Raw genomic sequence first — 27,561 nt, 5'->3', positions numbered from 1 at the left:
CTCCCCAACCTGGGCTCTCCGTTCCCTGGGGTAAGAGATGGACAGGCCCTGACCAGAGGAAGCTCAGGAGGCCCCAGCTCTGGACAGTGCTCTGCGTCCCTCCCCCGCCTGCCCATCCAGCCCCCGCCCTCCCAGACGTCGCCCAGATTTTTCTTTCCTTGTATTTTTTTGCTCGTGTCCCAAGTAACCAGAAGGAAACTACTGACTCTAAGGACTAGCTGTGACCTGTGACCCAAAACAGTGGCATCGGATTAGTCCCATGACATGAGGGACAGTCGCTGTCCGAGCCTCCGAAACCTTTTATCATGGGAGGTGGTGTCTGTTTCGGCCCTGCCGCTCTCCCTGGATGGACCTAGCCCGGGACGTGCGAGCACCGCACTACCTGTGTGCTCGGCCATGTCCGACTCTTTGCCACCCCATGGCCGGCAGCCCGCCGGGCTCCTCTCTCCGTGGACTTTCACGGGCAAGAATCCTGGAGTGGGGTGCCATTTCCTTCTCCAGGGACTCTTCCCGACCCAGAGATCGAACCTGGGTCTCCTGCTTGGCAGGCAGACTCTTTACCACTGCACCACCGGGGCAGCCCTGAAAGGAACCAGGCTCCCTTGGGAAAACGTCTGATTCCAGGTTTGGGTAGGGACTGTACCCGATGAGTCTGGACCAAACTCTCCTGCCAGAAAGTACAATTGAGACCAAAAAAGTCCAGAAGGGACTCACTCAGGCTCTTTCATCTCCTGCGGGTGGGTTCTTTATCACTGAGGCACCTGGGAAGCCTTGTATACTGAAGGGCTTAACTTGGGCATTTTGAGAATTATCTTGCGGAAATAAATCAGAACATAAGCATCAAAAGGGCTTACTTTTTCAGATGATTTTATAAAAACTGGGGGTAAGGTGGTGACCGCCGCACGGCATCTATCTCAGTGAGGGTGATGGAGAGGGTCTCCTGGAACCCCGTGCCCAGATTCCTCCCCTCGCTCAGGGCTGCTTCTCGGTGGGCACCTGTGGCTCCGGAGCGCTGCCGACGTTCTGCCCCTTCCCCTCATCTGCCGTTTGTTCCCTCCTCTCGAATGAGCCGCCCTGGCACAAAAGCCTCGTTTTATTCTTCATGAGCTCACCAGCCCCAGGTCCCGGGTCTCCTTGGGACCAACCTCCCCACCTTTGCTTTCTGGATGGTGCTGGAGCCCAGCTGAGCAAAGTCTTCTTAGTACTTTTATACAAGGCCCGGCTACGTGTTAGAGGCGATTAAAAGCCCCAAGACTGCTCTCCAGAGGCTTCCAAAGAGTGTAAGGGAGCCGGCGCATCCACGCCGGATGTGGGAGGAGCCGTGGCCGCGGGGGCCCGCGTGGCTCCTGGGAGAGCCGAGTTCTTGGTTAGAAACTCATCCCCATGTCAGCAGCCAGCTCCTCTGGGGAAGCGCATCCGCCTCACAGAGCTGTTTCCAGGAAACTTTTATAACGCGAGGAGGCGGGGATGCCGAGCAGGCTGAAACATAATCTTAGAGCTTCATGATCGAGGAGCTTCGACTCGGTCCTACCTCGATTTCCTGCCAATGTGCCGAGTAGGGGAGAGAAGGGTAACAAGAAGCCTTTAGGTGTGAAATGGGAAAGCCAGGATTTTGAGGGGCTCCAAGTGGCTGGCCCTGTCTCTTGCAAGAAGGCTCGGAGAGTCTGGAATTCCTGGGCCAGCCTCTTTTCCCCCTGGCCTTGGTTTTCCAGTCTGTAGAATGGGATTCCAGCGCTCAATGGGCCCGAGGTTCTTTTTATCTATTTAGTTTTTGGCTGCACTGGGTCTTCCTTGCTGGGCTTGGACTTTCTCTCGCTGTGAAGAACGGGAGCGGCTCTTTGTTGCGGCGCCATCGTTAAAGATGCAGGCCTCTTCGGAGTTTCTTGGATCCGTGGCATGGATCCGTCAGAACTCGCCTGGTCTGACACTGTGTGTGCCTTCTAGAAGCATCGGGAACCGGGGTCCAAATACTTGCCTCCCAGAAGGCTGCCAAGAGATGGTTTAGACCTGCTCTGTCCGTGGCGTGGCCGCTGGTCACGAGCGGCTGTTGGAACAAAGGCTGTGAGGGGCTTCCCTGGCGGTCTAGTGGCTCGGACTCTGCACTTTCGCTGCAGGGGTTGCAGGTTCAATCCCTGGTTGAGGAAGATCTCGCATGGCCCACAGCCAAAAAAAAGTAAACGAAAGGGTAGGTACATGTCTGTGTATAAATGAATTACTTTACTGTACACCAGAAACTATCACATCATTGTAAATCAGCTACACTCCCATAAAAAGTAAAAATTAAATTAAAAAATAAGATAAAAGATATATATTGTACAACATGAGGAGTATAGCCAGTATTTTATAGTAACTACAGATGGAGTATAACCTTTAAAAATTGTGAGTCATATATTGTACCCTGGAGTTGGGAAGAAGTTCCTAATCGCTGGATCGGGAAGATTCCCCTGGTGAGGGGATAGGCTACCCACTCCAGTATTTTGGGGCTTCCCTTGTGGCTTAGCTGGTAAAGAATCCGTCTGTAATGTGGGAGACCTGGGTTCAGTCCCTGGGTTGGAAAGATCCCCTGGAGAAGGGAACAAGCTACCCACTCCAGTATTCTGGCCTGGAGAATTCCATGGACTGAATAGTCCATGGGATCGCAAAGAGTCAGACGCAACTGAGCAACTTCCAAAAATATATATATATATAGTACACCTGTAACTTACATAATATTGTATAGCAACTATACTTCAGTTCTGAAAAAAAGAAAAAGTAAATGAAAGGAGAAATTCGTTTCCTCGGTTGTATCGGCCACACATAGGTAGCGACAGAGAGTAGTCAGTGCGTAGGTGGTCCCATGTCCATCACTGCAGAAAGTTCTAGGAGACAGTGCTGGTTCAGACACTCAGCTGGGGGAGGGAGGGTAACTCCTTTGTCTAAGCACAGGCTGGGATGCAGCCCCCGGAACCCCAAGGGCTATCCACCATGCACACTGACTTCTTGCTGTCTGGGGCAGGACTGGCCCCCAGGCTCATCAGCTTAGCTGCTGGCTGTGGGCAGTTTGTCCTTCGAACAGTCCAGCGGGCCAAGGGTCCCGGGTTAGCAGCTCTTCCCTGACCGCCCCTCCCGCTCTGTTCAGGTGGCTCTCCTACCTCCTGCTGTTCGTCTTGGACCTGGTCCTCTTCCTCCTTGCCTGCCTGGGTCTGGCCAAGCGCTCCAGGTGCCTCCTGGCCTCGTGAGTAGCCTGCCTCTGAGTCTGGGGGAAGAGCTGGCCAAGCGTGGGGAGTGACGGTGCCGCCGTCCAGAGGGATGAGGGCCTGGGGGACCAGGGGCATGTGGGCAGCAGGGGCAGCCTGACACCGCCTCCCTTCCCCCTTCTCAGCACCCGGCCCGGGGCGGGGTGGGGGCAGCAGCCACCGTCCTGCCGTCTGGACACCAAGCCAGGGGCAGGCTTTCCCCCCTCCCAGCCCCTGCCTCCTGGGCCTGACTGTCCCGCAGCTGAGCCGTTAGAGCCACTCAGCTCGCGCCCTTGGCTGCTATCTCTTCCCCTGGGGACCTGTGTGCAGGGTCCATATCCCTGTGCCAGCAGTCAGCGGGACGGTGTCAAGGCTGGGGCTGCCCTCGGGGCCACCGAGGGAGTCTGGAGGACCAGGGGGACAAGGTCGTAGCCCAGAGGAAGGGCCCCAAAGGCTGGGGGGCTGGGGGGCGGGCAGCCACCACAGGGCCCCCACCTGCCGGCCTCTGTTGGGACCCCACTGGCGGCTACTTCTCCTCTAGGACGCTCTGTTGCGGGGTGCTGGCCCTGCTCCTCAGCTGGATGTCCCTGGCTGCTGACGCTGCCGCGGCTGTGGTGAGCTGAGGGCCGTGGGGGTGCTGGGTGGTCCGCCCAGGTGGTCTTCGGTCTGGTGGTGTGTCGTTGTGTGCCACCCAGCGTCCCCAGGGCAGGGCCAGCTTCTGGTCTCAGTCCCTAACCAAGAATCCGAGAGGCTGGGAACTAAAGGGGCTTGGCTCATCCCTTTTGATGGGGACACAGGCCCTGGGAAAGGAAGAGGCTTGCCCCGGGGTCACGAGGCATTTGGGGGCAGATCCAAGATAAGAGGCCTGCCTGATTCTTGACCCACCTGCCACGGCCTATACGGCCGGGCACGGGGAACCAGGTGCCTCCTCTGGGTGTGAAGAGCTGAGCCCAACTGGTGGGGCTGGGCAGGGCTTGAACCCCATTCTGGAAGCTTGGGCTTCGGCGCGCGCTCCCAGGCCCTCCTCCCCAGCGTCCAGAAAGCAGAAGGTGGCCTCCTGGCGCAGAAGGTTGCGCTTGGACTCACACAGACTGTCCGATTCACAGTGGTGTGTGTTTCCAGCTGTGGTACCTTGAAATGTTAAAAAACGAAAACAGGCGCACACACAAGGTGTCAGGAGTGTGGGCGGGCCGCTAGCTAGGCAGGTCCGCTTGGTCTCCGGTGGACCAAACACTCCAGAGGAGCTGTGTGCACGGCGTTCAGTCATTCAACATTTGGCTACGTGGTTCTCGGGGGCACGGGTGCCTGGAGATGCAGGAACCAGAAGAACGGGATGTTTCCTCTGAAGTTTCAGCTCACAGGCAGATCATCACAGCCCCATGTGGATCGACACAGCAGTGGTACAGGCTGTGTGTCTGTGTGTGTGTGTGTGACAGAGGGGCAGATTTACAGGGATTTCAGAGAACCCCTTAGCTAACCTAAGGGCCACAGAGCAAACCTGTGACCTGCACCCATTCTGCCCTTTCGATCTGGGAGGAAGAAAAGGGAGGGGGCTCACACAGGAACCCCTCTACCCAAACGCATGCCTTGTCCAGTAACGGGGGCTGGCTAGTGACCCTGGCCTTGGCCGGTAGGCCTCCACGATGCCCCCAGAATGCATGGACCCTGGTGCTGCTTGTCTGAGTAGCTCTGGGCAGAGCTTGTCCAGAAAGGGCAGGAGGTGGGCCTCTCCTGCCTCGTCCCTCATCCCCACATCACACAGTGTCCACTTTGGACTGCGGAGGGAGCCCTGGGCAGGAGGAGCCTACGTCCCCAGGGCTGGGGCCCCTCCAGGTACAGGGAAGAGCAGAGTAGGAGGGCCCAAGTGAAAGTCGCTCAGTCGTGTCTGACTCTTTGCAACCCCGTGGACTGTAGCCCGCCAGGCTGTTCTGTCCATGGGATTCTCCAGGCCAGAATACTGGAGTGGGTTGCCATTCCTTTCTCCAGGGGCTCTTCCCAACCCAGGGACTGAATCCAGGTCTCCCGCATTGCAGGCGGATTCTTTACCATCTAAGCCACCGGGAGGGCCCAGGTCATGATCAAATGCATCCTGACGTCATCTGGAGTTAGGCGGGCTGAACAGAGTCCAGGGAGGGTGGCTGCTGGCCGAGGCCACACGCACAGCTGCCTGGCAGAGAGCCGCTTCTCTGGGGACAAGAGTGGGCACAGGGAAGCACGCACACGGCGGGCCCTCCCCCGGGTGCCTCCAGCCGGCCACCGCGGGCGCCCCTTCGGGAGCCAGCTCCTTCCCAGCAGGGTCTCCTCCCTCTCACCAGGCTTCTGTGTTCACGGCGACCAGAGGCGACTCCAGCTCCAGCCAAGGGCCCCCCAGGCGGCCAGGGAGCTGCAGAGAAAGGCCATCTCCCTAATTCGATTAATCAGGCCCTTGTGTGAGAGAGGCCGAGGGTGAGGCAGTGAATGGGCCTTTGATGGGGCTGCAGCTCCTGCTGCATGTTAATAGGAAGTGGGGCAGAAGGAGCCAGGCCCTCCGAGGCTGTTGTGGGGAGCTTTTGTGTGGCCACTGCCCCTGCCCGCCCAGCCTGTTTTTCTGGGGCTGCTCTTGTTTTTGTTTTTGAGAGCTGTGGGGCAGAGTGCCAACACTGGCCTCATCCCCTCCCTCCCCTGTCCCCCCAGAAAGGGTCTCCAGGAAGGAGCACTGCCCCCCAAGAACGTGCCAGGGGGTTTCCCTGGTGATCCAGTAGCTGAGACGCTGAGCTCCTGGTGCAGGGGACCTGGGTTCGGTCCCTGGTCAGGAAACTAGAACCCACACGCCGCAACTAAGCGTTCCCAAGCCCCAGCTAAAGATCCCGCGATCCGCAACCGAGACCCCGCACAGTCAAATGAATATTTTTTATAAAGAACGTGATGAGGAGTCAGATGGGAGCCAGGGTCGAGCCCTGTCTGCTCGACCACCCCGCTGTACAGTCCGGAGTGTGAGGCAGGGGTGAGGGGCAGAGAGGAGAGACAGCACCCAAGGAGAAGGAGCGGGGAGAAGTGGCCTCTGGGAGAGGCTGGAGGGTCACCCAGGTGCTCTGGCCACCGAGCACTCCCCCTCCCGGCAGGGGCCCCAGGAGCGTTCCCAAGGTTCCCCAGGCATTTCCTCCTGTAGGATGGGCAGAGGAGCAGCACCCTCCGCGAAGGCTTGTTGATGAGGGCGAGATGGTTGGTGGACCCCTGGGAGGCGTGTGGTCAGTGTCCGTCGGCTTGTTGCTGTTGTTCAGTCACTCAGTCGTGTCCGACTCTTTGCCACCCTGTGGACTGCAGCACGCCAGGCCTCCCTGTCCCTCACCGTCTCCCAGAGTTTGCCCAAGTTCATGTCCATTGAGTCAGTGATGCTATCCGACCATCCCACCCTCTGCTGCCCTCTTCTCCTTTTGCCTTCAACCCTTCCCACTGGTCCATTGGTTTCCTGCACATTTATTCCCTTTCTGGGAGGGTCACGGGGTGACCTGAGAAGTGGGGAGCCCCCCTCTACCCAGTGCCCGCTGCGACCCCCAGGCGAGACTTGTGGAGTGCCTGGCTCAGAGGGTGGCGTCCTTGCAGCCGCCTCTTCCAGGTCCCGGACCTTCCGTCACTCGGCCCCGTGGGCTCTTGGTGGTCCCCTAGCCAGGGCGGGCCGGGCAGCAGGGTCTGGGTTCCCCGGTGTGGCCACGGCAGTCTGGAGCCCTTGTTCCCTCTCAGCCCTGTGCTCGTCCTGACCTCCCATCTTATCACGACAAGACCTGGACCCAAAAGCTCAGAGATGGACTTAACACCTCCGTAACTCTTTAGGAAGAGATTCTGGGGCGGGCTTCTTAGATAGACACCACCCAGAGCAGGAGTGGGCTTGGTAACAGCAAGACAAAAAATAAAACAGAGATGGGTAAACAAGGCTATGGTGCATAGAACTCTCCAAAATGTATCCCATCACACCCCCTTGCCTCACCCGGGTCCCTCCCAGGAGAGGCATTCAAAAATCAAAGGTAACGGCACAGAGTGCATGCTGTCTGTCTGCCCGTCACTTTTCTGAGTACGCTGCGTGGATTGATTCATTAGGTAAAGAGCATCTCTCTCCTGTGTGATTGATGAAGACGCTGAGACCCAGGCTAAGCCCTTGTCTCTAAAGTTAAGAGAGCCAGGCAGGGGCAAAGCCAGGACCCAGGGAAGCTGGCCGTTGACGGTTCTTGCCCAGCCGAGTCTGAGCCGCGGGGTCCCCGTGCCTGAACTCCTAGGGGTGTGTGACTTTCCTCCACCCCTCCCATTTCTCCCTGTCTCAGGGCACCAGCGACTTCTGCGCGGCCCCAGACACCTTCATCCTGAACATCACAGAGGGCCAGGTCCGCCCCGGTAAGGATCTCAGCTGCTGTTGTCAGAACCGCCTGGGATGCTCGGTCCGGGCCCGCGGTCAGCCAGACTGTGCCCCTGAGAAAAAGTAAAAGCGTTAGTCTCTCAGTCGTGTCCGACTCTTTGGGACCCCTTGGCCAGTAGCCCTCCAGACTCCTCTGTCCATGGGATTCTCCAGGCAGGAATACTGGAATGGGTAGCCATTCCCTTCTCCGGGGCATCTTCCCTACCGAGGGGTCTCCCATATTGCAGGCGATTCTTTGCCGTCTGAGCCAGGGAGGCCCCAGACGTGCCCTAGTTTCCCTTTCAGCCCTGTAGTCACCCAAAGCCGCCCTATCATGGTCCTTCAGGACCAGCCGAACCAGTGGGCCAGGTCTTAGAAGCTGCCTCCTTCGGGAGCTCGGGGGCGGGCCTGGCCATGGAGGATGGATGAGCGCAGGTCATGTGTGAGCTCCTGCCTGACTCCAGTGTCTTTGCCTTGCAGAGGTGACCCGATACTACCTGTACTGCAGTCAGAGCGCAAGCAGCCCCTTCCAGCAGGTACGGCACCCCCGATCCAGCCCTCACCCTGCCCCCAGTGCCTCCATGTGGTCAGCCGCAGCACTGACCTGTAAGGTGGAGGTGCCTGGCTGTTCTTTGCTTCTCTGGGGTCCTCTGTAGGGGGCTCTGGGTCAGCTCCATTACCCTGGGTGCTGGTTTCCATGCGGAGGTTGTGCTTAAGTCTGGGGCGGGCCCCAGATTGTACATTTCTCACAAGCTCCCCGACCAGGCTGTCCCAGCAGGACACTTCGAGTAGCAGGAAGCAGGTGGACGGGAAGGCTGAGGGCTGAGGGGAAGACCTGCCAGCAGGAAGGGCCGTCCCCGATCAGGGACGTGACTGCAGCTGCAGACGATCGGGGGGCCACAGGGGAAGAGGCAGCAGGGGAGTAAACCTCACGCGGGGCTGCGGTCTCTCCCGGCACAGGCCCTGACCGTCTTCCAGCGCTCGCTGACCTCCATGCAGATCCAGGTGGCAGGACTGCTGCAGTTCGCCGTGCCCCGCTTCCCCACCGCAGAGGTGAGGCAGCCGGCCCTGCCCTTGGGGCCCGGGCCGGGGAGAGAAAGTGTGTCCCTTCCCTGTGCAGTCTAGCCCCTTGCTGTGGCTTTAAAGGCCTCTCTGCCGAAGCTGCCGTCTGCGGGTTTATCCCCAACCCTCCCCGCCGCCCCGCGCTCACTCTCGTCCGCCTCTCCCTGCTTCAGAAAGATCTGCTTGGAATCCAGCTCCTGCTGAACTCATCCGAGTCCGGCCTCCACCAGCTGACCGCCTTGTTGGACTGCCGGGGGCTGCACAAGGTGCGGGGTGGCCCTGGGGAGCAGCTGGAGGGCGGTGAGGGGCACTCCAGCAGGCCACATCGTCCCAGGGAGAAGCCAGCAGAGGCTGGGAGAGTGATTGCCTGACTCAGGGAATGGGGTGGAACAGTGCCTGGCTTCTAGATTCTCTCCAGTAGCTGAGATTGGGAGAAGCAGAGAAAGGTACAGGGTGAGGGTATGGAGAGTTGGATCTGTTTCGGGGCACCCTGAGCTACATGAGGAAGGCTGTTCCCTAGTGCACAGACCCCCAGCCATCTGGTCAACCCATCCAGTTCCTGAGTTGCAAGTGGACACCCCATTCTCATTGCCAGGGTCATCTCTAGGAACCTGCAGTATCAGACATCCATGCAGGGAGCACGCTGGGTGCATGTGAGCCCCTCCTCTCCTCCAAAGCAGGAAGCCAGTGTATGTTGACAAGCCCACATCCCATGTGGATTTCAAGCGAACAGTCATGATAATGATCACGGCTGCAATTTACTGAGTTCCTGTCTTCCACCTTGTTCTGTGCACTGTATATCTGATGTATCATTTAGTCCTCACTGTTAAACTGTGAAATACCTGATATTTATGAGAAATATTATAGATAGCAATTTGTGTGTGAATATAGATGGATGGATGGATAGATAGATGGACAGATGTATATATATCTTCTTATCTATAAAGTAGCTTACCGAAGATTCCAGAGCTGTCGAGTCAAGGTCTTGGGTTTCCAACCCCGGCAGCCTGACTTGAGAGCTGAGAACAGGGGTGGCCCCAGCACCCTTCCTTCCTCCCCCACCTCCACACCCCATCCCTCAGCGAGTGCTCACAGCTGTACCCTCGGATCTGCCCTGCTCCATCCACTTCTGTCCTCCCTGCAGCCCCCGCCTTGGTCCAAGCACCACCCTGCTCCCCTGGGTGACAGCTGTGGCCTCCTAACTGGTCCCCACTTTCTCCCACCCGCTTACCTTTTATCCACGGCAGCCAGAGCAGCCTTTTGAAAACCGAATTGGATCACAGCCTTCCGTCCCCAAACCCACCCATGCCTTCCCATCACCTTGCGTTACATTCAAGCTCCTCCTTGCCTGCCCTGCGAGGTCCAGCATGACCTGGCGCCGTCTCGCATGTCCTCAGCTGACCTCTCCCTCCTGCCTGAACACGCCGAGCCTGGCCCCTTTGCCCGAGAGGCTGCAGGCTCCGTCCGCTTCCCTGCTGTCCTGGCCTCAGATTAAATGTCCTCTGCCCTCTGGCTCCCCCACCCGCAAGCTCGTCATCTGTCCTGTTCCAAGCCCAGCGCACAGTCATTTTCAGCAAATGCATGGAGAGAGAACCAAGAAGTGCCCTGTCATGTCGGGGTCCCGAACGTGGACCCTTCATGGGTGTACACTGTGCCTGGGATCGGGGAGGGGAGGCGATCCCGGGTCCAGGCTGGGAGAGAGGGGCTTCCAGAGACCAGCTTGTACCCCGGCAGTGCCGCTCGCCCCCTGCAGCTGCGTGTCCCTCTTCCTCCTCCAGGACTACCTGGACGCCCTCACCGGCATCTGCTACGACGGCCTCGAGGGCCTGCTGTACCTCGGCCTCTTCTCCCTCCTGGCTGCCCTGGCCTTTTCCATCATGATCTGCCTGGGGCCGGGGGCTTGGAAGCACTGTGCCACCAGGTGGGCTCCCTGGGGAAGGGGGCGGGAGACTCTGCTCTCCAGCTGAGCTGAGAACTGATAACCTGGGCTGGAGAAGGGCAGCAGGGGGACTGGGCATTCAGCCCCAACAGGCTGGCTGGATTTCTGCTGCAGCATCCCTGAAAGTCCAGGCAGGATCCCAGAAGGAGGTTTGAGGGGGCCAGAGCAGGGCCAGGGAAGATGAGGGCATCGTGCCACAGCCTGGCCTCCTTAGCTTGTCCCCTCTTCCTCTGCAGGACTTTGCGGGGTGATGCTGCTGCTGGGAGGGGTGCCCCAGAATACTGGAAGGAACAGATTGTAGCACTGATACCAGGGCACCTACAGTCTCGTGGAGGAGACAGACAAGATAGCAATCCAGTGTCTCGAGAGTAATCAGAAAAAGAGGCAGGGTAGGGGGGATCAGTGTGCAGGTGGTCAGCAGGGTGGGCTGCCTGGAGGAGGTGGCTGTGCAGAGGGGAACGGAGCAGAGTAATATGTATAAGGCGGGGCTGAAGACCATACTTTCAGAGAACCTCAAGGAGACACCTGCAGCCAGATGGGGAGTCCTGGGAGGAGAGACTGGGAAGCAGGCCGGGACCCCACTGCCTGGCGCCCCTCCCCCGCCCCTCACGGCTGTATCCTGCCTGTCATCCTAGGGACAGGGACTATGACGACATCGACGACGACGACCCCTTCAACCCCCAGGCCCGGCGCATCGCCACCCACAACCCGCCTCGGGGGCAGCTTCACAGCTTCTGCAGCTACAGCAGCGGCCTGGGCAGCCAGGGCAGCCTGCACCCAGCCCAGACCATCTCCAACGCCCCCGTCTCAGAGTACATGTACGGCGGGGCTCCCGGGGCCTCCCTTCAACATGCCGGGCTGGGGCGGCGGCACTTTTCCTGGCCTTGGGGGAGCCGGATCTGCAGGCAGGGGCATGTTTGGGGCCAGGGGGCCAGGGCGGGGGAGGAAGGCATCCGAAGCCAGCTGGGCCCCTGGCTGCAGCTGGGATGCTTGAGTGCAGGGCCCCCCCCACCCCCCGACCCCAAGAGCATCTGCTCGAGGAAGAGCCGCTGAAGGTGTCAGGTCCTTTGCCTCACGCCTGCAGGGCAGGTCGAAGGCCTGAGAAGCCACGTCTTCCCTGGCCCCATCACCCGCTCCCTGCTGCTTCTCTCTCCCCTCTGTCTGTTGTCTGATTCCATCCCCCTTATGCACACCCCCGGGACCCTCCTGCAGAAGTCCGGGCACACACCTGTGTCCCCGCCCTGAGCGCCCCTCACCCCTCTCGGCCCCGTAGGAACCAAGCCGCACTGTTCGGCGGGAACCCACGCTACGAGAACGTGCCACTCATCGGAAGAGGCTCCCCTCCACCCACGGTAAGCTGGGCTCCCCAGGCAAACAAACCCTGCTGGGGAGGGGGGCACGGTTAAAGAGAAAACCTGGGGACCCAGTGAATCCCTTCCACAGAGGTAGAAAATAACGAAACGGTCTTGTTATTGGATAAGCATTAAAGCAGACTGCTGGGACGTCCCTCAAAGTCCAGGGGTTAAGACTCCGACCTCCTACTGCAGAGGGTGCAGGTTCGATCCCTGGTGGGGGCACTAAGATCCTGATGCCGCGTGGTGCAGCCAAGAAAAAAAAAGAAAGCAAACAAAAATCAGCCTGGCACTTATAAGAAAGAAGGGGGTCGTTCTTGAGCCAGGTGTCTGTCCGGGAAGGAGCCGTCGCCTTCACTGGGCTGGGCGAGGCGTTTCACCCGCCCCATCCTGGTAGTTTGGAAGAAGCCATTCAGATGGCGAACCTGGAGCCCTGGCACCCCAAGAACACGAGACCCATGACGTAGACTTGGCTTTGAGAACCAGCTCAGGGTGTCCAGCGAGTGCTCTTAGTGAAAAGCACAGCGCTGGACCCGGGAAAGAGAGCCGGGGACCCAGCCCTCTTCAGGAAGTGGATAATCCGCAGAGGGGAGACTCAGAAAGCTGCTGTAATAAGTGCCGTACGGTGCGATGGGCCCTAGAGGGAGGGGCTGTTCTTTGAGGCCTGAGGAGGCGACCTTTCCGCCTTACCGTGGAGCACTGGGTCTCCCCCAGGGGCGCTCGAGTTTGCTCCCCTAGAGGACGCTTGGCCATGTCTCAAGGCATCTTTGGGCTTCCCCCCATGGCTTAGGTGGCAGAGATCCCACCTGCCAAGGCAGGGGACATCAGAGACACAGGTTCAATCCCTGTTCAATCCCTGGGTCGGGAAGATTCCCCTGGAGAAGGAAATGGCTACCCACTCCAGTATTCTTGCCTGGAGAATTCCATGAACAGAAGCGTGGCGGGTTACAGTCTATGGGGTCCCAAAGATTCAGACATGACTGAGCGACTGACACTTTCACTTTACACTTAAAGGCATCTTTGGTTATCACACCTGGCGGGGGGTGTTGGCTGCTCCCAGCCTCTAGCGGGTGGAGGCCAGGGGCGCTGCTGGGCACAGGCCAGCCCCCTGCACACAGGACGATCGGCCCCAAGTGTCCGCAGTGTCCTGCTCAAGCCGACCCTCCGGCTCTCCTTGCCCGGCGCCACCTTGCTGCTGTTTTGCCCAGAGCGCCTCCCCGCTGTCCTTTAGAGACCGTGCTCGACCCGCTGTCCAGGTCTACTTCCAGAGTTGGCACCTTTAAATCCCAAGCTGGCTTCTCTGTAAACCAGAAGAAGCCTCTCGGCTCCTGCTTCTTCCTGCCAGCTGCTGTGGCCCCAGGAATTCAGATTGATTTTCATATTAATCTCAGTACAACATAATTAGGAGAAATCTGATGCTGTGACACAGGAATTACTCAAGGCCCTACAATGCCAACTGTAAATGAATTTCGGATTGCTTTCTGTTTTGAAAGATCCAGGCCACTCTCCCTGTCTTCAGCAGAGATAATCAGAAAACTGACCTTATTTGCCAGGCTCAAGGGCAGAATAAACCTTCCCCCAGGAAAGACTGAAGGCAAAAGAAGAGGAGACAGAGGATGAGATGATTAGACAGCATCACCAACTCAATGGAGACGAATTTGAGCAAAGTTCAGGAGATGGTCAAGTCTAGGGATCCCGGCGTGCTGCAGTCCATAGGGTCAAAAAGAGCGGGACTAGGTGTCCCTGGGAGAGCAGAACTGAGACTCAATCAATGTTAAGGAGTTAAGGAGTCTCGGGCCCCCACCGCCCGCCCAGCTGGAAGCCTTTGTCTGGCTCTGGTGTGAGTGGTTCAGACCTGAACCCCTGGGGCCAGAGGACAGTCAGGGTCCTGTGGATCATTGCTCCTCAGAGTCCGCAGACCAGCAGCACCTGGAACTTGTTAGACATGCAGACTCTCAGGTCGTACGTTTGATGGGAGATGCGATAACATAAGAAGCCACATCCTTAACTAGCTAGCTAACATCTGCTACGAACACTCAAACTTTGTTTCTCTGACTTGGCTGCACTGGAAAGAACTTATTATAAAAATATTAGAGGCGGCACTTTTAAAAAGCTTAACTTATTTATTCATTCACTTACAGCCACGCTGGGCCTGCGCTGCTGGGTGCAGACTCTCCTCTAGTTGCAGCGGCGGGGGAGGGGGGCTATTCTTCATTGCGGTGTGTGGGCCTCTCATTGCGGTGGCTTCTCTTACTGTGGAGCACCATCCCTAGGGCGCACAGGCTTAGTTGCTCCGTGGCATGAGAGATCAAACCCCTGTTCCCTCCATTGGCTGGTGGATTCTTAATCACCGGACCCCCAGGGAAGTCCCAAAAGGCTTTATTTTATGTGTATTTTATCTCATTAAAAAAATACTGGTGGGTACAGCCTGGGCATCTGGATGTTTTTAGAACCCTTCCCAACCCCACCCCTGCAGTGTCTCTAACGCACAGCCAGGTTTGAGAAGCCCTGGGTTAGGGATCTTCCGGCTTTATATCAATCCATCCTTTTTATGTAAGAGATGAGTCCTCTTAGGTCCATTGTGCAGATGGGGAGACTGAGGCTGGAGCAATTGGAGAACCTCCTCCAAGGTCACAGGATGAGTGAGGTGCATGGCTGGGATTTGAACCTGGCTTTCGGAGTCAGTGGGCTCCTTAGCGCACGGCTGCATTAGGGAGGCTGGTCGGGTGTGCATCTTGAGTTTGGGAAGCAGATGTCCTGATGGCCCCAGGGTCGGAAGCATCAGCAGACATGAAGCCTGCCCAGGCCACTCTACTGTCCTCCAATAACCCCCACAAGGCCTTGATGTTGAAATTCAGTGCCCAGCTGCCGTGGCCGGCCCAGCACCCGCAGAAGACCTGGTGCTTCTGCTGGCATGGTGTCCAGTGTGACGGGCGACGTGTGACTCTGTCCTGACTGCCTCCTTCCCTCTCTCCCACAGTACTCGCCCAGCATGCGGGCCACCTACCTGTCCGTGGCAGATGAACACCTGCGGCACTACAGGAATGAGTTTCCAGGCTAACATGCTTTCCAGAGTTCCTGCCTCCATGCTCCGTTTTGGTTTTTAACTAAGGCAAATGCGAGTGTGTTTCTTTAACAGAAACCAAAGGCATATACAGAGACGACAGGATCGGAAGGCTCTGGCTGGTGCCAGGGAGTGACTGGAGATTCAGGGAGAGTCAGCCCGGGGTTGGCTGACATTCCTGGGCAGACAAGCCCTGTGAGCTGGACCAGCCCTCTCCCTCCACTGACTCCCTCTCCACACCGGAAACGCCCCCAGGTGCTTGGCCGTCCCTAAGTTAGGAGCCTGCCTCAGTTTGCCCCTGACTCCCCGCCTCACCAGGTGGGGAAGGGCAGTGACGAGGGCCTGGGTCAGGCTTGAGGGACCCTTTGCTGGGACTCTGCCTCCTGCAGACACAGCTGGGAGCCCAGGTGACCGTTCTCGGGGTCGCCTCTCTCCTGGCTGCTCAGATGGGTACCATTTACCCACAGGTAAAGGCAGGTGGGCGGATCAGGAGATCCTTTTTAAGGTGACATCCCTGATGAGACCAGACACTGTCCAACTCAGCCTCCTGGGCCCCAGTGGACTCTTCCCGGGCCATGGAGGGAAGGCCTTGGCAGGTTCTGCCTGTGAGGCCAGGAGCTCCAGGGCCTCGCAGCCTGGTGGGCTTCCAGGCGGCGGTGGTGGACCTGTCTTCTCCGCAACCTTCTGTCACCTCACCTCCATTCCAGAATCTCCGCTGTGAGTTTGCTCATGGCGGTAAGGGCGGTCTCAGGTATTCACAGACACTTTGAAAAAGCGACTCTCTTTCTTGCCAGTGTAAGATTCTTGATTATCCAAAGAATTGAAACTTATCCCACAAGCCAGTTTTTACAGCAGATGTGGGGCTGATCCCTCCCACCTGATTTGTCGAACAAAACAGAGGTCAGTGAGACACCCTGTCCCTAGATGCTGGTTGGTGGGGATATGTGTTCATCCCACCTGGACGGACCCATCTTGAGAGAATAAAGTCTCTGGGAGGGAAGTCTGAACATGAGCAGTCTGGTCCCAGAGACTGGCTGCGTGGCCACATCAGCTCTCTCTAAATCTGTCTCCAAGTAGGTCCTAAAGGTTTTAGCAAAATGGTGTCCTGATGCACAGACGGGCATCTTCCCTACCTCTCCCTCCATCCTGTCCCCATCCCCAACCGGTGCCTGCTGGGTGAGGGAGGAGCCTGGGGACCAGGAGGAAGTGATGACCCACCACCCTCTCCGCTGAGGATCCAACGTTAGCGTCTTTGGTGCTTCCAACCTCCTGCTGACAAACAGCACAAGGCCCGGGAGGCCCACATCCTCCCACACCGAAGCAGGGGCATGGGGTAGCGTGGCTGTGGACCGGGGCACCGCTTGTAGTCAAAAGGCTGAACAGCAGAGTGGTTTTTAGGCCCAGCCAAGCCTCCCTAACGGCAGGGCTACCGGGCCGCCGGGACTCTCTGTCTCCCTCATTCCCCTGTACATACGTGTACCGTGACCCCACCTTCGCGAGGCCATGTCGCATGGTGGTGCATGTCAAGGTGGTGCTTCTTAACGTCCCTCGTTGGCCACTAGAGTTGTTTTTCATGCATGTAAACTAAACTAGAATCCCTTGGGTGGTTCCTGGAGGAGCCAGGTGGGCACACCTCTGCTTAATACCGGTGCGCCCTCACCTGGGGAAGAAATAAACCACTGGTACTAAAATGCACGCTGTGTCCAACTTCCTGGGCTTCGGGAATGATGAAGGTAACTGATGGCACCTGCTGGCTGGGTTATACTCGGGGAGGGGATCAGAGCGGGTTTCGGTGTTGAGGATTTAAAGACAGGGCTGTTGAAAGAAAACAAAACAAAACTAAATAAAGAGAGACAGGGCCTCACCTCGCTGCTCTTCGGAATCAAAGTCAGGTCTCCTTTCTGCCTGAGTCTCCAAAGCTCCCCTTGGAGGTGACTGCTTTTAGGGTTGCTGATAACAAGTGGCATTTATTGAGTAACCGCCAAAGTGCCAGGAACTGTCCCAAGTCATTTTGTAAATAAAGAAGCCGGAGATGTAGAGAGAAAGGACTTGGTGCAGTCGGTGCACGTGTCGGAGCCAGGAGTGCGTAACTCAGCCCAGGCGGGCCCCCCTGGGCAGTGACACGGGCTTGCGGCGGGGTCACAGGGCGGGCCCCCCCTCCCAGCTTGGTGGCAGGTCCTTGCTGCATCCTCTTCCGAAACTCTCCCTGCACGGGCTGCCTGCCTGCGCCCGGGCTCCCGCGACACACGGAGCCCTTCAGTCCTTCCTTGCAGCGTCTCGTCCGGCAAACACCCGAGCCAGCCTGGGAGGGCACCCCGCCTGAGGCTGTTGTTTATGCTGATTCCTCTGGAGCAGCTGACGGAGTTGTGTACCCTTGTGGAAATAAGGGATAGTACGGCTGCTTCAGATAAGAGCATTCAGTTCAGTTCAGTCGCTCAGTTGTGTCCAACTCTTTGCAACCCCATGAATCGCAGCACGCCAGGCCTCCCTGTCCATCACCAACTCCTGGAGTTCACCCAAACTCATGTCCATCGAGTTGGTGATGCCATCCAGCCATCTCATCCTCTGTTGTCCCCTTCTCCTCCTGCCCCCAATCCCTCCCAGCATCAGAGTCTTTTCCAATGAGTCAACTCTTCGCATGAGGTGGCCAAAGTATTGAAGTTTCAGCTTCAGCATCAGTCCTTCCAAAGAACACCCAGGGCTGATCTCCTTTAGGATGGACTGGTTGGATCTCCTTGCAGTCCAAGGGACTCTCAAGAGTCTTCTCCAACACCACAGTTCAAAAGTATCAATTCTTCGGTGCTCAGCTTTCTTCACAGTCCAACTCTCACATCCATGATACCTGACCACCGGATAACAGTATGGAGGTTCTTAAATTAAAAATTAATAAATTCTATTAAATAAATAGAATTGCCATATGATTCAGCAATTCCACTTCCCAAAAGAATTGAAAGAATGGTCTCAATACCTGTGCCCCCATGTTTATAGCACGGTTAGTTACAATAGGAAAAAGTGGAAGCAACCTTAGCGTCCACTAATAGATGAATGTGCCGTGTCCACAATGGGATGTTACACAGTCTTTAAAAAGGAAGGAAAGCCTGACACCTGCTGCAGCATGAATGAACCCAGAGAACATTCTGCCAAGTGAAATAAGTCACAAAAAAGGGAAAACCGTGATCCCACTTCTGCCGCTGCTAAGTCGCTTCAGTCTCACCTTTGTCTGCGACCTCATGGGCCATAGCCCGCCAGGCTCCTCTGTCCACGGGATCCTCCAGGCAAGACTACCGGAGTAGGTTGCCATGCCCTCCTCCAGAGGATCTTCCCAACCCAGGGATCGAACCAGCATCTCTTTGTCTCCTGCGTTGGCAGATGGGTTCTTTACCACTAGCACCGCCTGGGAAGCCCCATGATTCCACTTCTACAAGGTACTTAAAGTAGTCAAAATCATAGACACAGAAAGTCAAAATCAAAGACACAGAAATTTCTGTGCTTGCCAGGAATTTGGGGAGAGGGGAGTAGGGCCTTACTGTTTAACGGGAATAGAGTTTTGATTTGCAAAATGAAAAGAGCTCTGCGATAGATGGCGGTGATGGTTGTATAACAGGATGAAGGTTCTTAGCACCACTGAACAGAGCAGTAAAAAATAGTTAAAGTGGTAGATTTTATGTGTACTTTATCACGATGAAACACTGGATAAAGAGGTTGGTGGGACCACACTGCAGTTGACTGTGGACTGGCCTTGGGGATGGCCAGGGCCAGGGCTGCTCTCAGCAGAGAACTTCAGTTGCCGGGACTTCACTGGTGGCCCAGTGGCTAAGACTCCCAGCCCCCGATGCAGGGGGCCCGTGTTCGATCCCTGGTCAGGGAACTAGATCCCACACGCTGCAACTGAAGATCCCACCTGCCACAAAAAGGACGCGACACACCCAAATAAATAAGAATCTGGATGGTGATTAAAGTCACTGGGTCATTTAACAAAAATACAAAGCTGCCAGATCTGCTGTGATTGAGTGGAGACCTGGAAGACGCTGCAGTTTTTTAAAACGGGACCCTTGCGCTTCCTTCTAATTATATGCTCTTGCTGGCTTCCCGGGGTGACGGAGACGGGCCCGCCCATGGGTGCTGCCCGTCTTTCCAGTGAGCGGAGCTGCCCACTGGCGGTTGGCAGCAAGCAGGCTTTCCAAGTGAGAGTGGGCGAGAAGCCTGTAATAAGTCATCGCAATGATATGGGAAGGGAGGCTGCAGTTTTCCTCTCGACTTCTATTTCTCTCCGCCCACTCCCCCTCACCTCTGGGTGTGCAGGGAGCCTCAGAGTTCCAGAGCTGGGGGAGAGGTGAGGAGTGAATCTGTGATCACAGCCCCAACCAGCCAGTGCCCCAGGGTGGAGCCGACCCACTTCTGGACACTTTGTGTCTGAGTTGCCTCTGACCACACAAAGCCGGTTCAGCGGGGCTTTCAGACACTCCTGCGCCCAGCTCCCATCACTCAGAGGGGCTCCTTGGCTCAGAGAAACTGGTTTCAGGAGTCCAGGGGCCAGCTGATGGCAGCAGTCACCATGGGCTTGCCTTTTGTTGGTGCCGTTGGGCAAAGCGCCATCTCAAGGGGCCACGCAGTAGTGAAACACATTTACGGAGAAGTTGGGGCACCTGAGGGAGGGATGTTTGCTTTCCTCCTGTCCTTTCACAGAATCCCCAGAAGCTGGCCAGGAGCCTACAGTGCCTCTCAGATCCCCACAAACTAGCTCCAGCTGACTTCTGTAAACTCGTCTCTCACTGGCCCCCAGCAGGGACCCCCTCTCCTTCCCTTCTGCAGCTCATAACCATTTGTCAAGGCTCCATTCCAACCCCAAATCCCACTTCTTGTATGACACATGGTCCAGATCTCCAACACCCATCTCTGAACTCAAGTTAGATCCCCAGCCGTGGGAAACACAGAGCTGGCCTCCGGAGCAGGCTCTGTGGTCAGCTCCAGCCTGGGCACGCTGTTGCGTCAGCTCAGCTGGTCCTCCTAGTTATCCCGAGTACTGCAGCTGCCCCATCCCTAGGCCAATGAGGATTGTCGAGTCTGGTGGCTCAGATGGTAAAGAAGCCACCTGCAATGCAGGAGACCCTGGGTCGGGAAGATCCCCTGGAGAAGGGAATGGCTACCCACTCCACTATTCTTGCCTGGAGAATCCCAAGGACAGAGGAGCCTGGCGGGCTATAGTCCATGGAGTCTCAGAGTCGGAGACGACTAAGCGACTAAGCGGGGCTTCTCTGGGGACACACGGTCAAGAATTGGCCTGCGATGCAGAAGACCTGGGTTCCATCCCTGGGTCAGGAAGATCCCCCGGAGAAGGGCACGGCAACCCACCCCAATATTCTTGCCTGGACGGACAGAGGAGACTGGCGGGCTACAGTCCATGGGATCCCAAAGAGTCGGACACGACCAAGCGGCTAACACACACACACAAGCAACTAAGCACGAGTCAGAAAGAAGGCAACTTGCCCAACGTCACTCTGTTAGTGACCAGTCAAGTGAGTGAGTGAAAGTCACTCAGTTGTGTCCACCTCTTTGCGACACCATGGATCATAGCACACTAGACTCCTCTGTCCATGGAATTTTCCAGGCAAGAATACGGAAGTGGTTTGCCATTCCCTTCTCCAGGGGATCTTCCTGTCACAGGGATGGAATCCAAGTCTCCTGCATTGTAGGCAGATTCTTTACCATCTGAACCATCTGGCTGGGATTCAAACCCGTTTTCTAGCCCCACATCGGGTTCTTTTAGTTTACATTGTTTCACCTCATTGTCTTAACTAAGGAGAAATTTCATTTTATTCGTTTATCTGCAACCAAGACCTAAGCTGTGGAAACACCCAGCCCCTACCGTATAGGAGTCTCTTCCTGGTCGCGTGGTTCAGACTTGAGCTTACTATTAAATGTGCAGGGGCTACGGTAACAGAGAGGAAGCTGGGGGTCCTAATTCCCATTTAGCAGACAAGGAAACTAAAGGAAGGGGTGGAATCGATCTTCTGGATCATGAGCAGATCCATAACACAGCCTCACCCAGGGCTCAGGACTCCGAGGAGCACTGAGTAGTACATTTTGCATTTTCTGAGAATCTTGCCAAATGCATATTTGTGGACTTGGATAAGCGCCTTGGCAAAGATCCTACATACGTTTATCGTTACCGGTGCTTGACTAATTTAGGAGGCACTGGAGACGTGGCTTAACGGGATGGAAGGGTCACGTGCTCCAGGTTTCCTCCGCGCCCCGCGCAGCCTCGCAGCCTGGGCCCGGCCAGGGTTGCTAGGCAACGAGTAAACGCCGTAGCCGTTTGAGAAGCGCTGGAGCCAGCTCCGCGACTCGGCGGCTTCCCCAGCGGCAGCAGGAACCGACCGAGGTTAAGGGGCGGACGCGGGGAGGGTGTCCGCGGCTGAAGAGAAGGCTGGAGAGTGAAAGGGAGCCCCAGAGGGTGAGAAACGCCTCTAGTGCAAGAAGCTCCTCGTGGGGCGTTCTTCCGGGCTAGCTCTGCCGGATGATGGACCCCGGGGACCGGCGCTCCTAGAGCCCCCCGCCCATCAGTCCTCGCTGCCCTCGATGTTCCCGGAGTCCCAGGACCCAGCAAATTCCAAACACCCTGCCTCCTGCACCGTTTGCGGCCGGTCCGGTCCTGACGCCATCCGTCTCCTGGTGGGGGGATGGGAGACCTAAAGGGTTTACAGCCCCCGGGATCGAAAATACAGCCTGAGGCTGGGGTGGTGGGCGGCCCGGCCCGGTGAAGAGGAGAGCTTTCTGGTAAGAATGGAGGGAAGGGCGTTAGAGTTACTGAGCCCCTCTGCAGGGGTGGTCCTCTGCAGCGTTTCACGTATTCCTCAGCCCAGGAGTGGGTATCCATCCGGATGCCCTGAGGGTATCGTGCTGAAGGTCACACGCAGGGTTAGTTCCTTCTTCCTGCAACAAGTTCACAGTTAATGTCTCTTGAACCACACAAGTACATTCTTCTCCCAGCTTTCGGACCCAGTGTTTCCCTCTTACATCCTTAGCTTGCTGGAGTTTTTCACATCACAAGAGGAAGAGTAGGGGAGAGACCTCTAGGGGAGCGTCCTGGCGGATTGGGGTCACATTGCACGTTCAGCATGTGACAAAGGGAGGAGGGGGCCCCCCTCTGTGCCAGGCACTGGGGATGGGAGTGAATAGAAGACCACAGTCTTCTAATTAGGAACCATTACTCTCATGGACTGTCATTATTAATGAATATTCGTTGTTGCTGTTGTTTAGTCACTAAATTGTGTTTGACTCTTTTGTGACCCCAGGGACTGTAGCCTGCCATACTCCTCTGTCCATGAGATTTTCCAGGCAAGATTACTGGAGTTGCCTTTTCCTTCTCCAGGGGATCTTCCTCACCCAGGGGTCAAACCCACCTCCCTTGCATTGGCAGGTGGATTCTTTACCACTGAGTCTCTAGGGAAGCCCAATGACTATTAGCACCACATCAAAAAAAAAAAAAAAAAAAAAAATCCATAGTCTTAGCTCAAGGGTTCAGTGCTGTAGTGGGCAGAGCAGGGACACCGGCCCACATCACCCTCCGGGTCTGGGGACCTCCTCCCACCTCTGGCTGTCTTCACCCTCCACCTCTTGGAGCTCATCCCAGGTTGACCCCAGTGTGGACCAGAGGAAGGAATTCCCAGGGAGATCAGCCACTTTTGAAGCCGAGTGAGTCCCTTATGACCCCAAGTTCCAGAAGGTGCGTAAACAGAAGAAAGAGGGCCGGAAGTCCCCCTGCCTACAGTCCTTTGTCCAGCCAGACACAGCACAAAGGCTGGAGCCTGCCGCAGGGACAAGACAAAGGAGAGGCCTAGTCACCTTTGTGACACCAGGGAGTCCAGTGGTGGGGGAAGGTGGCCACCCTCCACTTGCCTGCCCGTGAAGCTCCTCCGCTGAACTTCTCAGCCACCCCCCACCAGTCCCTCATCTCTCCCTTTCTCTGAAGCCAAAGGAGGTTCTTTCCAGGAATCACTTCGCTCATTATCATTGCACAAGCCGAGTCTTATTTTTATGTTTGGTGAAGGTTCTGATCTGACTGCCCCAGGATGTCGGAGGCGGTTGCATATTTGGCATTCAGATCAGCATGTCTCTAATTCCATGTGGTCTTGTGTTTGCGATGCTTGTGGGGCTGAGGTTCCCACGGGTGGCATCTCCTCCCCCAAAGTCCCAGAGGGCAGCGAGGCGGCTTCTGCCTCCCCTGGAAGCCCCCTTTGCAAGACAGCCTTACTTAGGCGCTGCTTTGGCGCAGCCCAGCCTGTGAGACTTGTCTCACCAGGGCAGGGAGAGACCTCCTGAGACCACTCCCCCCGCCCAGCTCTGACCTCACCATTCATCTTCATGCTCCCCCAGCTTGTGAGAAAGAGCCCGCTCTGGGTCCTTGAATGAGCTGTCTTCCCATCACCCAACCAGCCTTTAAATGTCCCCTCTGTCTGCCTCCAGATAGAAAACAATGCCTCTGTTCTCACTCCTGGCTTGGCCTTGGGAAGCACCAAGAAGGAAGGCAAAGCTGTTAAAAATATGATCTGGGCTAAAGAGGCTATTTTTGTCTTCCTAGGCTTTCCTTGTGCTCTCAAGACCCCTTGTGTCCCCTAGGAGCCAGCCGTCTCGTGGCAGTTGTCTCTTGACAGAGGGGGGGATAAGCAGCCTGTAGTCATCAGAGCCTGCAGTCCTTGGGGGCGAGCGTTGGGAGGTGGAGGGGCAGGGGCGCAGGCGCAGCCTTGCTGTAGTTCAGCAGTGAGCTGGCGGCCAGGGCGACGCTCACTGGGTGTGCACCCTTTTCCACGAGGCTCTCGCCTGTCCATGAAAAATAAACCCTTCGGGCAATCTGCTGTCATTTGTGCTTCTGTCCCCATCCTCTGTTCTCCAAGCCATTGCTCCTACCCTTCCTGGGTAGAAAGGTTTCCAAACCACAAGAAAGAGCGAAAAATACTGCTGCCTGCAAGTCTGATGCAGGATGAGCTGTACTGGGGCTGAGAAGTAGGCGGTTGGGAGGGTGGTACTGTCTCCAACAAACAACGCCTGTGGACGCAAAGTGGCCTAGTAGTTAACTCTAACCTTATCGCCCTCACCCCCGTCCCAGCTGCTCCAGGGCCTGAGGCTATCCAGGCACATGCCTCTAGGCTGCCGCAGAGCTCTTGGCCCTGAATCTTGGGGGACAGCAGCCTGGACCCACCCGTCTGGTTCCTTGAAGCCCTGGAGTTGGGAGAGGAAGGACAGACACATATCTGGTCTTAGTAGTCATCTGGAGTGACCGTACAAATGTCTAAGCCTCGTCTCAGACATGTAGATCAGTGTTTACAGGAGCGGGGCTGGGCATCTCTGTGTTTTGAAGGGACAGTCCAGATTTGAGGAATGTTGGCCGTGAGATTAAGAGCCCTCACTTTAAATCGGTGGTTCTCATCCTTGGCTGCAGCTGAGAGATGATGATTTAATTAGCCTGCAGTTCAACCCGAGCATCGTGGGGTTTTTTTTTTCCAGAGCCCTCCAGGTGTTTCTAAGGGTGTAGCCAAGGTTGAGAATCACTACTGTATTTTCGTTTGTTTGTTTTGGCTGTGGGATCTCAGATCAGGGATTGAACCTGCACGCCCTGCTGCGATCCATTTTGAGTCTTCGTTTTGTATGGAGTGAGGTAGGAACCTGGGGTCATTCTTTTGCCTGTGAATGTACAGCGTCCCCAGCACCATTTGTTTCAAAGACCATCCTCTCCCCACTGTGTTCTCAGCACCTTCATTGAAAATCAATTGACCGTAGATATAAAGGTTTATTTCTGAGCTCTCAGTTCCATTCCATTGATCTAAGTGTCTGTCCTTATGCCAGCATACCACTCTGTCTTGACTATTCGGGTTTTTTTTTTTTTCAATGTGGACCATTTTTAAAGTCTTTATTGAATGTGTTACACTATTGCTTGTTTTATGTTTTGGGTTTTTGGCCTGTGGGATCTTAGCTCCCCGACCAGGTATCAAACCCACCCCCCCCCTTCACTGGAAGGCAAAGTCTTAACCACTGGTCCACCGAGGAAGTCACTAATCATAGTTTCAACAAATGTTTTCTGACAAAGTAAGTGAAATCATTGTCAGGTCCAGTGTGTGGCAGGGAATTTAGTTCAACATAATCACCATCAGTATTTCTTCCTTGCCTCTGGATAATCATATTAGCTCAGCAAAAACTGTATCATTTGGTGAGTTAGAGCTTTGGAGTCAGGTAGACCAGCGGCAACACTTGTTGGCTCTGTGGTCCTGGGCAAGGCATTCTGGGTACCTGTGAATATCAGGTTCCTCCAAAATGGATTGGTGATCTCACTGTCCACCTTAGAGGGCAACTGTAAGAACCGAGCAAGATAACACTTAGCCTGTAGTCATCACTCCATAGATTATGTTTTCAAATGCAGCTCAGCATCTGGACAAATCCCTTAGGAGCCTTCCCCCCACAACCAGAGAGGAAACACAGAGTCGCCCGCAGTGGTGGGGCTCCTGGAGACCAAGAGGTAGCCAGCTGGAGGCCCTCACCACATACCCTTCCCCATCCCTGCAGCAGCCGGTACCATGGAGATTGTGTATGTATACGTGAAGAAACGCAGTGAGTTTGGGAAGCAATGCAACTTCTCCGACCGCCAGGCAGAGCTGAACATCGACATCCCGCCCAACCCCGAGCTGGCCGAGCAGTTTGTAGAGCGGAACCCGGTGGACACAGGGATCCAGTGCTCCACCAGCATGTCGGAGCATGAGGTGGGTCCCTGAGCCACGGGCCGGGCCAGTGGAGGTGTGGTCTGGCAGGGCTGTGGGTCGGGGCTGGTAAGCGGGACTCCGTGACTCCATTCCCATGGGAAGCCAGTTAGTGGACCAGTGCGGATGCTGGATGTGTGAGGGCATCAGCTTGGTGCCCAGGGTCAGGACAAGCCCCAGTACCAACCATCCTCTGGGCCAGGTGAATGCAAATCAAGAGCTCCTCTCTCTGGCCTCTCCTCTAAGACTCTTGCTAGAGTTGTTTTAGGCATTTGGTGCAGCTTTTGAACTGTGGTGCTGGAGAAGACTCCTGAAAGTCCCTTGGACAGCAAGGAGATCAAACCAGTCAATCTTAAGGGAGATCAACCCTGAATATTCACTCTAAGGACTGATGCTGAAGCTGAAGCTCCAGTGTTTTGGTCATCTGATACAAACAGACGACTGACTGGAAAAGTCCCTGATGCTGGGAAAGACTGAGGGCAGGAGAACAGGGCGTCAGAGGATGAGACAGCTGGACGGCATCCCTGAAGCAGTGAACATGAACTTGGGCAAACTCCGGGAGGTGGTAAGGGACAGGGAGGCCTGGCGCGCTGCAGTCCGTGGAGTTTCAAAGAATCAGACACGACTGGGGGACCGAACGGCAACAACAGCTGGGAGAGGCATCTGAGGGGCCAGGGATTCACACCTCCTAGCTTCTGAAAAAGAAACGGTCCCATAGAAAGTTCCAGTCAGAGGTGCCTCTAAGATAAGAGAACCGAGGGTGATGTTGCTGTTCAAAACCCTAGATTTCTCCTGGTCTGTCCGAAGCAGGTAATCAGCTCCTGATTATGTCAACTACTGCCGGGAGAAGATTAGACTGAGGGGATAACCCTGTTGTCATATTCCTAAATCAGTGGCATGAAAATCACACTGATTTGGCCAAAACACATTATGAGTGTTTCCAATAACTTCCAGTTCAAACACATTGACTTTCCTGCTTCCCCAGGGTGAGCTGCTGTCACTGGGGCCAGAGCAGTCTTGTTCATGGGAACTTCTGAAACAAGACAACAGCCACGAATTCCATGCCACGCTGGGGTCTCCAAAGCCAGTGACTCCGCCCTGTTGAGACTTCTAGCTTTCGTGAGAAATGGCTTATAAAGGAAAAGGAAGTGAGAGTGAGAGCTCAGTGAGTGTGGAGTCTCCATTTGGGGTATTGAGAAAGTTCCGGAACTAGATAGGGCTCAGGATTGCACAGCATCGTGAATGTTCTTAATGCCACTAACTTGAGCATTTTTTTTAATGGTCAGAATGGTAGATTTTCCCTGGTGGCTCAGATGGTAACATGTCTGCCGACACTGCAGGAGACCCAGGTTCGATCCCTGGGTGGGAAAGATCTTCTGGAGAAGGAAATGGCAACCTACTCCAGTATTCTTGCCTGGAAAATCCCGTGGACGGAGGAGCCTGGTAGGCTACAGTCCATGGGGTCGCAAAGAGTCACGCACGACTGAGCAACTTCACCTCACCTCACTTCATGGTAGATTTTATTTTTTAAAATATTTGTGTATTAACTTGGCTGCACCGGCTCTTAGTTGTGGCATGCAGGATCTAGTTCACTGACCAGGGGTTGAACCCAGGCCCCCTGCCTGCATTGGGACTGCGGAGTCTTAGCCACTGGGCCACCAGGCAGGTCCCAAAACGGTAGACGTGATGTTATGTGTACTGTGTGAAAGTGTTAGTTGCTCAGTAGTGTCTGACTCTGTGACCCCAGGGACTGTAGCCCGCCAGGCTCCTCGGCCATGGGATTCTCCAGGCAAGAACACTGGAGTGGGGTAGCCA

At 55.9% G+C, this 27,561-nt stretch overlaps 2 protein-coding genes across 2 annotated transcripts in view; both read left to right on the top strand.

The window, feature by feature from the left end:
* Positions 1 to 16,693, top strand: part of TTYH2 (tweety family member 2) — a 35,570-nt gene extending 18,877 nt beyond the window's left edge. The window contains exons 5-14 of the mRNA XM_018063884.1: positions 3,119 to 3,214; positions 3,757 to 3,829; positions 7,511 to 7,580; positions 8,062 to 8,117; positions 8,542 to 8,634; positions 8,817 to 8,909; positions 10,422 to 10,564; positions 11,218 to 11,400; positions 11,856 to 11,934; positions 14,915 to 16,693. Of these exons, the coding sequence (XP_017919373.1) occupies positions 3,119 to 3,214; positions 3,757 to 3,829; positions 7,511 to 7,580; positions 8,062 to 8,117; positions 8,542 to 8,634; positions 8,817 to 8,909; positions 10,422 to 10,564; positions 11,218 to 11,400; positions 11,856 to 11,934; positions 14,915 to 14,995 (967 nt within the window). The 3' untranslated portion in view covers positions 14,996 to 16,693. The remainder of the gene's footprint in view (positions 1 to 3,118; positions 3,215 to 3,756; positions 3,830 to 7,510; positions 7,581 to 8,061; positions 8,118 to 8,541; positions 8,635 to 8,816; positions 8,910 to 10,421; positions 10,565 to 11,217; positions 11,401 to 11,855; positions 11,935 to 14,914) is intronic.
* Positions 25,562 to 27,561, top strand: part of DNAI2 (dynein axonemal intermediate chain 2) — a 105,054-nt gene continuing 103,054 nt past the window's right edge. Inside the window, 1 exon segment of the mRNA XM_018064030.1 lies at positions 25,562 to 25,749. Within this exon segment, the coding sequence (XP_017919519.1) occupies positions 25,567 to 25,749 (183 nt within the window). The 5' untranslated portion in view covers positions 25,562 to 25,566.

This window comes from Capra hircus, chromosome 19 (assembly GCF_001704415.2).
Source record: "Capra hircus breed San Clemente chromosome 19, ASM170441v1, whole genome shotgun sequence".
NCBI lineage: Eukaryota > Metazoa > Chordata > Mammalia > Artiodactyla > Bovidae > Capra > Capra hircus.
This window is presented reverse-complemented; position numbering and strand designations above follow the sequence as displayed.